At 27.5% G+C, this 12,140-nt stretch overlaps 1 protein-coding gene across 1 annotated transcript in view; it reads left to right on the plus strand.

Annotated features, from left to right (window-relative positions):
* Positions 1–2,255: 2,255 nt before the first annotated feature.
* LOC142331681 (uncharacterized) overlaps positions 2,256–12,140 on the plus strand; it is a 46,241-nt gene continuing 36,356 nt past the window's right edge. The window contains exons 1-2 of the mRNA XM_075377711.1: positions 2,256–2,496; positions 9,549–9,697. Of these exons, the coding sequence (XP_075233826.1) occupies positions 2,256–2,496; positions 9,549–9,697 (390 nt within the window). The remainder of the gene's footprint in view (positions 2,497–9,548; positions 9,698–12,140) is intronic.

Here is a 12,140-nt window from a genome sequence, read left to right on the forward strand (position 1 = left end):
GAACCATCTAAAAATACTTTTTTTAGGGTTTTCTAAGGGCACAATCATCTAGAAAAAGAATTATTGTGTTTATATCATGGGAAGATGTAATTAATATATAGCCTATAATGATTGGGAAGAAGTAAGCTTTAAAGAAGTAAAGGAATCTTTCAAATTGATTCAATAGCTCTTTTAGTTACCAAAGACAAACATATATTCATACATATAAATTATATGTCTTTAAATAATAGCACAAGCAGAAACTTCTTTGTTTCACTGCATGATGACCATGTGCTACCATCATCCATAGAAGACATATATTGTTTTTAAAAAAAAATTATGACTAAATAGAAACAAAATATAATTTTTTATAACTTGTATTATGCACAGGAGGGATCATTTGAAATCTTTTAAAAGATAAAATGCCCTCACATATATTTTGTGTTAAAGTATAGAATAAATTTCTACTATGGTTCACTTAGATTAACGTCCCACAAAAATTACAAAAAGTTTAATTCTGATACTTGATTTCAATAAAGTAAATTTTCTCAAAAATTAACTTTTTGAACTTTATGTTAATTACTTTAATGTTTTTATGTTAATAATTTTATTAAAATTGTGCAACTCATCATATTTTTAGAATTCTACATCCAAGAGCACCAAGGAAAATCCAGATCTCATTAACAACATTGAACTTTTTTACTCATTCAAAAAACAGAAGATTTCAGAAAGGATAATCAGACACTTTAAAATTATAATATTTTGGTTTCTATAATATTACATCAGAAAATAATTAATTTATAAACAACAAACTACAAATAATTAATATATGTCTTAATTGTGATTGTGAGGGGAGCAAAACAAAAAGTTAAATATTTTTAAAAATTTAAGATGGAACACAATTTGAAAAAGAAAAGTTTAAATATTATAATACTTAATTTTTTTAGGGAAATGGACATTAGAGACCATTGATGTTATAGACTGAAATTATCAGATTCCAAATGTTGGTGTTTATATAATAAGAAATTTGATAAGATTGTTTCCAACAATCAAATTTAATTTTTTTTATCTAAATATTATTAATTATATGAAGAAGTACCAACGAAGGGGAAATTTCAGCGAACCTCTCCTTCTCCTACATGGTACTTTTATTTTTTTCTGAAGATTTTTTTTTCATATTTTGAAAAAGAGCATTTTGAATACTGCAGTATTTCAATTTTTGTGTGAATAAATCAGGGGGAGGAATTACATGGGATCACAGTAGTTTAAAATCTTCTCCAGCGAGTAATGATGTGCTTTTGGTTTCATAAAATAACATTAAGAATTATGTATGTGTAAGTGTTAAACAGTTTTCTAACAATCAGACCATTTTTTTTTCTATATATTATATAATCTTACTTATTTCAATCAAGGGATACCAATTAAAGGGGGGGGGGGAGGGCACATATGTGGATAGTAGCATAATACTACACAATCTATAATTGAAGGAGTAAACTTTAAAACAATGTAATAATGTAAAAAAATCATTACTCCTGTTTAGTAGTCCATGAGGTTATCCTGGACTAACAGGTAAATTCTGTGTCAACATAATTGCATATATATAAGTATAAATTATTATTCATTATATTTCTCCATGAACAGGTTTTAAAACAGATTGGTTTAACGAGGTGATGTAATTTCTGTTTAGTCTTGACATAAAGTTAGAAGTATATTATAAACATTGAAGAAATTTTTGAAACCAACATTGATTCTAAAGTTCCTGAGATTATCCCAGATAAATACAAAATATGCATGTAAACAAAATGAATTTCAGTTTTTTATATCTTAATATTTATTTAAACAAATTCTGTATGAAAGCAGAAATTCATCTTTCATTATCCTATTAACGCAAATGAAAGCATGGTTTATTACAGTATTGTTTAATTTTGATTTCTGTCAAATGATTATACATGACACAACATTTTTGAAGTCATGTTCCACAAAATTGCATGTTCTAGCAAATTATTTATTATTTTAATATTTTTAACTAAATAATTAAAAACAAAAAATGAGTAAATTCTTTAAAAGTATCTATAATGCCATTGACAAGCAGCCCAGTTGTGCTGCGATTAATTGTACCGCTTTGATTTATCAATATTTTTAATATATTATTATTTTTAGAGTAGATGAAATTATTACTATTTCATATAATTACTAGATAAAATTTTTAATACTGAATAAATGACTTTATTAATTCGGAATATGTAAATACCGTAAGTGTATACTACGATGTATGTATGTCTGCAGTAATGGAAGGAAAGCCCCGCCTAAAGGGTCTGGCTCCGTTCGCATCTGTCGAAGACTTGAGTGACGGAGAGTCACCTCCAGGCAAACACAGGCTGGCCCTGCCTGGAATAAAGGAAGATTCGGGCCCTGGAGGGCCGAGGGGCTGCTGTGCCCCACCACGCATCGACATCTCCCGAGCATCATCGTCATCACATCATGACGACTCCAGTCCTGAAAGGGAGTTGTTCGCAGGCAACTATCACCAAAAAAAAATATAGGACAGTAAAGAGCAACTCTTACAAACACTAATGTTTTAGGGTAGCATTCAAATTCACGCGGGCTATATGCAGTGGCAGTTTGTTTTATTATATTCCATGCTTCTGCTTATTTTTCCGGTTTTACATTTTTAAACATCATTATAAACGGAAGTAAAGTTTTTTAATTTTAAAAGTAAGCATGTAAAATTCAATTCTATCTTTTACATAATTGTCAAAAAAAAAAAAAAAAAATGTAAATGTATAATAATTTTATAAGAAAAAATGAAAATTAATTTATAACAGCAATTTCAAACAGGACTTGCACTTACTAATATATTGATAAATGTTGTTGTCATTATATAATTCATAAACACTAAGGTTCGTGTTATATTTTAATTCTTTAGTAAGAGATGTTCTTGTACTATCCTTTGTGTGTTATAATGTATAATTAGTACTATAAATATTATTATTATTATTATTATTACTATGTACCTTCATTGGATTCTTACTAATACATAGTTTCAGTTGTATATTTTAATAGAATAAAAAATTTTTTATATGATTTTTAAATGAAATAGGACCAGAAAAATTTTAATAATGAACAAAATTTTCTTCAATATTATATAAAAAAGTTACATTTTTTTAATGATCATTAATAGCAAAGATAAGTAGTATAACGATTCAAACATTTTTATGAATTACAATAAAATAATAAAAATGTTTATTAGACAGTTAATTTTACTAAATAGCACTTTAAGTAAAATAAACAACTGATTCAAATACCCAAATGAATTATTCACACCAAAATATACTTCCAATACATGAGAATATTTTGGTCATCTGCTATCAAATAACATGTAATAATGCTATATGAGTCAAAAAAGAGTATATGATTTACATTGCATCTGATGATTTTTAATGTAGTATTTTGAAATAAAGATGGTCACCTCTTGATTTTTTTTTAGATTAAGATATCTCAGTTTTTATTACTAAAATTATACTTGTAAATGTGTAAATAAATGTTAGAAACCATGAATGATATATTATTCATAGTGTCAAGAGACATATTTTTAATCTATTAGTAAAGAATTGTATAAAATTTTTTCTACCCTTCAGTGCAAAAAATGTTTGTGAACAGGTGTCACCTGTCAATCAGTTTCTTTAAATCATGATAAAGGAAAAAACTAACAACATGAGACTGTAACAGTAAAATCTTTTAAAACTGAATAAAAATAGAAAATAAACATCCTCAGTAGTATAATAAATTAGACGATTTTGGTTTATGTATGGACAGGAGAACAAAAAATAAATTATTTACAAAAGAAACAATACTAATAGTTAATTACAATCTGCCTAAATTATAAGGCCTACTTAAACATGAAAGAAATTTTTTAAAAGAGTGATATGTTTCTATAGCAGAAAGGCTGCACAGTAGAACTTCTAATCTACCTACTATATACTTTAAAACTATAATCAGGACTGAACAAAAACTAATTAGCTGCAGTCATCTGATCTGATTCGTAAATCCAAAATTTGAATACAAATAAAGTTCTATAATTTAATTCCACATTCTATAGAACTTTAAAATTAATAGTAAAAATTCAGTTATTCAAATCATCCCAATAATATTAAAATAGTTGGCAATAAACTTGTTACATAACCTGCAAGTCACCTCATAAGACACGCATAAAAATGTTAATTATATTATACAAATTATACACACTATGACTTAAAGGCATATGCTTAGGCATTAATGATTTTTTCTAAACATGTAAAAATGGATGCAAAACACACCACTAAAAAGGAACAGCTTCATTTTTTTGGGGTTTCATAATAAGACTGAGAATATTAATCAAGTAGTCACAAATTGCTTTTCCATGATATAACACACAGATTGGTATACAGTATGCCATTGATTGATTATAAAGATTAATTATCTGCTTTCAATTACTAAAACACCTGGTTTGCTAGAAGTTGATGTTAATTTCACATCTTTGGTAAAAGTTCTGATTTGAGCACTTTTAAATCAAAATGGCAAACACAAGCATGTATTTAACTGAAGATAAACTTGTTGCTAGTACATGAGTGCATAAGCATACAAACACAAAGAAAATTATGAATACAAGAGACAAAATCATTCAGCATTTTGTAAGGAAGCTCAATTAGTATTATCAACCTGAAAATGGGAAAAAGGTTCATTCATTCTTTGATTTGAACCTATCTGGATGTCCTTCCAATTGATTGAAAAGCTCTGTTGTTGAGAAATGATCTCCGACATGTTAAGTCAACCAAGAAAAAATCATGAGTGCTAAATCCTCCACATTCAACACTTCAAAAACAAAAAAAGTCTTTGTTTTAAACCCTTTATGATTGTTCTTCTTAATAAGCTTTCTGCCCAGACAAGGATATTAAAGGATATTAAAGGATATTTGTACAAAGCTCTTCTAAGACAATTTCAGAATATTCAGTCACAGAAATGAGTTTTCTTCTTCAAGTGAACCATTCACCCCAACAGATCTCAGAACAAGTATTTTCAGTGTAAAGAGAATCCACACTTTATGAGGAAATCACAAACCACTTCATATATAAGGGGCAATATCTAAAACACATCTGACAAGACCATAATTTTTTTGAAGAAAATAATAGCACTTTATACCTAACAAGCACGAAGATTATTTTATTGCTCAGCTTTTTAACTGATTCGTAATAACCTAACTGCCACCTTAAAACTAGATGAAACTTCAGCTCATTAAAATCAGTTTTTTAAGGGACTTTTTAAATGAATATTTTGAAGGATAGTGGTTTGGTAGGAGCTTCAAAATTCAATGGCCTCCTGGAAGTCTAAACTTAAGAATCTGTGACAACTCTCTATAAGGCATAATTAAAGAAAAATGTCCCATTTGCAATCAAGGAATGTTGGTCAGTTGAAAACTATTGTCAGAGACTCTATTTTCAACTTTCATTCTTCAGCATGGAAGATAATGTTTAAACACACTTGGTGACTGATAAAACTGTATGTAGACAATGGAGGAGAATATTCAGATGTAATTTAAAGTAAGTTTTATGAGTAAAAATATTAAATAAACTAACGATAAACGATTCATGTTCATTTCTACATATGGAAAGGGACTTAGCCACCACAGTGTTGTAGTACATTTCCACATATTAAATATAAAGAAAAGCCACTATCTAATTTGGTAGAATTTACCTTTTTTCATAGCTATTTTTTAGAGCAATAACACATTAAACCTGACCATATAATTGCATTAAGCTGATTATTATAATAAACTGAACTTTAATGTGGAAGGAATAACAACTATGAATCAACAATTGGCCTACAGTTTGTTAGGAGAAAACGCAAATATTAAGAAATAGCATAAATTACTCAGAAAATCTAAAAGGACCTATCTCCTTTACAATTATGGTAATCTCATAATTTTAAAAGTTTCACCAATTATTAATTATATACTATCATAATTCTACTTCTGAAATGTAAAAAATAGTAGCCCATATTGTTGATCAGGGTTGAGGTCTTAAAACTGTAACAATTCTTAATAGTTTTCAAATTAAATAGATATAACAAAATTTTTATATTGAGTACATTTATTTACCTTTCCTAGCTTTGTCATAATTAAATCACCTGTTGACGCTTCAACCTTTTTCTTTTTATAAAATTGTGAATTTGTTTCATCAAGTCTTTCATTTTCAATGGAGTATGGCCTTCTTTTATCAAAAGTGTTACATAGTTATAATCTTATTTTCCATATTTAAAAAATCTCATATGTTCATTAAATCTAAATTTTAACTTTCTTCCCATTTGACCAATATATGTTGTGTCGCATTTATATTTTATTTTGTATATACCATTACTGTTATAAATATCTTTTTCTTCTATATTTTTATTAAAAATCTTCTCATGTGTATTAATCATATTTGCAGTGTTTATATTGTACTTATTGAAAGATTGTTTGATCAGGTAAACCTCTTTTTCTGAAAATGTTAATTTAAAAGGTAACTTACAATTTAAAATGTTAATTTATAATTTTTTTTATTATTTTTTTAGTTTCACATCTTTTATTTTTGATTATTCTTCTAATTATTACTTTTTTATATCTGTTATTATATATGCCACATGAAAAAGTGTTAAATTTTTTTATATGCTCGTTTCTTTAATGGCAAATCATGTAATCTATTTATCATATATCTAAAAGCTGTTAGTTTATATAACATTGGATGATTTAAGTTATAAGCTATGATGTTATCCATAAAAGTATCTTTCCTGTATAGTTTGAAACCTAAATTGGTCATGATCTAAACAGGTTATTTAATTATGACTAAGCTAAGAAACATAGATAAAAGTACTTAATATAAACATTATGACAATCTTAGCAGAAATGTATATATTTTAGGAAAAACAAAATAGTTAAGTATTAGAAATTTTCCATTATTTCGATTTTGATATAATTTAATCTCAATAAAATTTAATTTTGAAAAGTAGGCTGAAAATCATATTCTATAACAAAATAAATAACAATTTCATATAAGAATATTACCTCTACCACAAGTTGTGAGTCATAAGTTTTCTTCAGAAATTTAAAAAGTAGTATCCATATCACCAAGGTTGAGATTTTCAATCTCTAAGAATGATTAATAGTTTTCAAATTAAATAGGCATAACAAAACACTTAAATATTAGGATTTTCTATCATTTCAATTCTGAACTGAGAATAGTTATTTATTTTTTTATTTAATTTAAAATACAAGAAGGTAATGCTGCCATAATGTAAATTTTTAGTATAATAGCTACTGAACAAATAAAACATAGAAAAGCACTAGAACTATGACAACTTCTTACTTCGGTAATAAACTCATCACCTACATTTTAATGTGCGGGAAGTAGGTATCGACTCAAAATAAAAACAGATTACAGGATGAATTAAGTCAAAGCACACTTCCCATTATCGATATATCGTAATAAACAATTAAAAGTAAACAATGACAATCGATCGTCAGATAATATAAAAAAAACATTTTTATTTCGTACAAAAAAATCTTTTCTGAAAGTTACGTAATGCATTACGTAGTTCACGTTAGGAATAATAATGGTTCCAGCTATGGCTTTTTTATTAATTGACTAACTTGCTGAATAATCTATTTCAGTTGTAAATGGAGGGTTGGAAAATACAATTGGTTAATTCAAAGGAAAATTCCTTTGTTAAGGTTGTTTCTGTACGGTGATAGTTACTACACATTTATTGCTAAACCGGTAAAAACGCAGCTGACACTGTACTTGTACAAGCCGTATTCGCTGACCAGTCCTTGAATGTTATTTTGAGTAGATCTCCAAAATTCGTGGGCTGAAATTAAGCCCTTTTATTGCCCAACAAATTAAAATCTGTGTTGTAAAGAACTCCGTACTCTATAAACCAAAAAAGTATATTACTCCAAGGTTTCCACAACTCTGTTCATTTTTTTCCGAGTTCGGTACCTTTTGAGGGATTCTTCGTAATATTTAATTTGTCGAAACAGACAACAAACCGCTCAAAATATGATTTGAATAGAAATAGCCCACTTCCAAATATATCAGACGAAAGCCAGTAACAATAATCCAACTATATTAGATCGAACAATAACACTGTTATTGACTATGACTGAAAATTAAATTTTATCAGTCTTTTTTTTATAGTGGTTGTTGCTAGACGAATTCCACTAGTCTAGTGGTCAATTTTTGCTAAACGAGTTTTAAGATGTAAGAATTAATTTCAACTGGCCTCATTACAATAAAAAGTGTTATTACAATAAGTAGTTTTCTAATTCGGTAGAATTAACTATAATTACAGTTACCCAAAATTGATATGAATTAGCACATGATATCAAAAATAATAAATACTAACAGAAAATAATGATAATTTTTGTATTCACGCCTGTTGCAGATTTATCTAAAATTGTTTTTCAGATGAATGATTTGATTTAAATGCAGTTCATTGGTCTAATTTATAACTTCAAAACATTAATGTAAATTGTTTAGCAATTTTTATAATCTGATATTCATTTATGCACAATAAGCCTTATGACTGAAATGCTTTGGGAATTTGACATCAGTCTCTTCCAAGATAATTTGTTACATTCAATAAAATCTTTAACATTTTTTTTGAAATTTTCTTGAATGTTCAATTGAATTCAGTGCAGATATTTACTTTTATCTAAGCTTTATTTTGTTGCTACTGTTGTTTGTCTATGAAGATGGTTTCATTACCACTGGAGTTGCACCTGTTTTAATGATATTTTAATCAATGGTTAGAAACAAGAATAAAGTTTTTAACTAAGTTAAAGTTGAGTTTGTTTTTAAAGTAATTTATTTTATTTTAGATTTGTATATAAAGATACCTAATTTGAAAGTTCAGATGTATTTAATTTTGTGATTTGTCACCAATTAAAGCTGAACAATCATCGTTTAATGAAAATTAGATATTTTCAAATAAGTTACATTTAACAAGAAAAAATGACGTTTCTTATGATATTTTTACTGCAAATATCAAATTTTTCTGTATGTCATTGATTTTTTTTCATCATGATGTCAGTTTTATTTCTCTATTTGAATTAATTCATTCACATTTAAGACCATTCAGTTGACCTCTGGTTCTTTCACTCCATGTGCTAATCTTTAAAAATTTTATCACTACTCAACATTTAATATATTCCTTTTGTTTGCTGGTTTTTTTTTTATAATTTTATTTCTTTCAAGAATTTACTCAGCATTTTTATTTATGATAATTTTTTCCGATTATTTTAAGGTAATCAAAACATTTCAATAATTTTTTTCAAATGTATCCATATTCTCATGGTGTACATCATTGTTGTTTTTCTCACTTTAGACCATGTTTTATGGCATTTGATGCTCATATTTTCCTAGAACATCTCTTTTGCTACACTAATGTGTTTAATGATGTCATTTGTGAAAGTCCTTGCAGTTTTTTTTTATGATGGCAATACTGTTATATTAACATTATTTCACTATAGTGGTAGTGTCATGTGAATGTCATAACAGGAGGTGAGACCGGAGGTGCCAAGTTGGGTCTCGGATTCACTGAGGAGATGGCGCAAGAGTTAAGAAGCAGCACTGAAGAACTGGATTATCATGGCCCTCCTGAATCTGAGACTAGGCAAAGAAGAAAAAAATTGACGCAGCAACATGCGGTAATGATATTACTTTTGATATAATAGATTTTGTATTATCTCATTTAGTTAACTCAGTGGTTCCAACCTTTTTCAATTCTTCATGCCCTTGCTGAATCCAAATTTTCCCTAGGCATCCTGTCAAATTCTAACAAATATATTATGCAAAATAACCAATAATTTTTGCAAGGTTAGGTAAAAATAAATAAATAAATAAAGATCATAAAAAAAATGTAATTGAACAAACTCAACTAATTATTATGATTAGTGGGACAGGTGAGCCTGTTGATCATCGCATATTTTCTAAAAATATCATGGAATTAAACTCAACAGCCACCCTCATTTTAATCTCCACATTGATTTTTACATAATACTTAGATCTTATTTTACATAAAAACAACTACTGAAAACCCATCTTTGCACAAATACAAAGTCACAAATTGAATTAAAATTCTCTGAGCTTTACCACTTGCAGTGAATATTCATCTTGATTAACATCCAAAATTCAGTTAATTCCATGGAGATAAAAAGTTTTTTCACTGTATTCTCACAAGATTCTCAATCAGATTTTCTTTTTCTGCAGAAGTAAATTCAGATTGAGCAGTGGCATTACGTGGATCATGAATCTGTAAATTTATTGATATTTCATTTTGAAAATATCACTCAAAGCAGGTGATAAGTGTTCTTCAAAAATTGATTTCGTACCTCAAGAGAAATCAGTTCCATTGGAGTTAAAAAATTGTTGCAACAAAGGGAAATGTTCCTTGTCTTTGCATTCATTCATTTTTCTTTTCCATAGATTTAGTTTTTCTATAAAAGCTAATATTTTCTCAATTGACTTTAAAGGTGCATGTTTCCCTGCAAGGAGAGATTCAGAGCATTCAGCTTTACAAAAATATCTTATAAATATGCTAGTTTTACCAAAACACCTACACTCACAAGAGATAAATATTAAAAATTAAAAAACACGACTCCCATAAAAAAGCATTGCTGACAAACATTCCTCTTTAATATATAATTACTAATATAAAATAATTAAAGAGCATACAGATGGCAATTTTGTACATAGTATTTTTATATAGTATAATTTTTTTTCAAATTTTAAAAATTTAATCATATATATATATATACAGATTTCTATAGCTTATAACACTCCCTAATATAAGGATTCCAATGCAGGATCATACATTTAAAACAGTTCAGCTGTTAAGCTGCTACGGTGGAAAAAACATACATACATATGTACATTCTTTTTGGACAGTCATGTAACAACACTAGTAAGATAACAACTTCACATGAATTAGATATGAAGTTTCTGAATCGCTCAGAATTAAGCATTGAGATGCAAGTTAATCAAAAATTACTTTTTCATCTGATAGATGTTTTTAGATTTTTAAATTTGTTTAAACATATATGTATATACATTTATGTAGTCTATGAAAATGAAAGCCATAAATCAGGGGTCATAATAAGCGGTCATAAATCAGTTCAGCCATTTAGCTGCTTTACATAACTTTCATGGTTTTTTCTTTTTAACTACATATGATGTACTTAAAATGTATGTCTTTAACTGTAGTAGTATGTTTGTAACAAACAAACATAACATACAAACATACACCCTAAATATACTAGACTTTTGGGTAGTCGTGTAATGAAACATTCAGTGTTCTTGATTCCTCCTCTTTACGGCAATATTTGACAAAGCCACTTTTGAAAGTAGCTTCGTAGCAGACTCACTAATCATAATGCTCACCATTTCCACAACATTTGGTAGAATGAGTTCTTCTACAATTGTATGGGGCTTCTTACATTTTGCAATTCTACCTTCTATCTTGTAAGATGCTAGTAAAGCATTGCTCAGTATTGATGACTGCTTATAAAAACTATCTTCTATTGATTTTATTATTTTAGCTTCCTGATAAAGTAGTCATGAGATTTACTAACTTCGCTGGGATGAATGGTTTTTAAATGATATTTCAACTTATTTGGACAGTAACATATTTGCAGAAATATTATGTACTTTGAAAATCTACTCACCTTAATAATTTGTTTGCTGATATACTGGACATCACATGTAGTAAAAACAAAACTTCATTATTACTATTATAGTTTATTTCTGTTGGAATTAAACACATAATAACAGCCAAATATGTTACAAATTTTAATGAAAAATATGGTGTGTGTATCATTTTAGATACCATGCAATAGATTCTGTACTAATAATTCACAATGCTTATTCAATATTGCTACTATTGGATAGAAAGAAAATATAAATATTCATGAGCTAGTGAGTTCTTTATACTTCTTAAACATATACTAGTAGTTTGAAACAGTAAGAATTATTTAATTTGAATTGAATTTTTTAAATTGTACTCAAACAAAATTTCAATTAAAATTTCATTGTTTTTAATTGAACAAAATTTGATTAATAGAGTAAAATTAAAATAAAGTATAAAATTGAATT

Source organism: Lycorma delicatula, chromosome 10, assembly GCF_047948215.1.
Source record: "Lycorma delicatula isolate Av1 chromosome 10, ASM4794821v1, whole genome shotgun sequence".
In the NCBI taxonomy this organism is placed as follows: domain Eukaryota; kingdom Metazoa; phylum Arthropoda; class Insecta; order Hemiptera; family Fulgoridae; genus Lycorma; species Lycorma delicatula.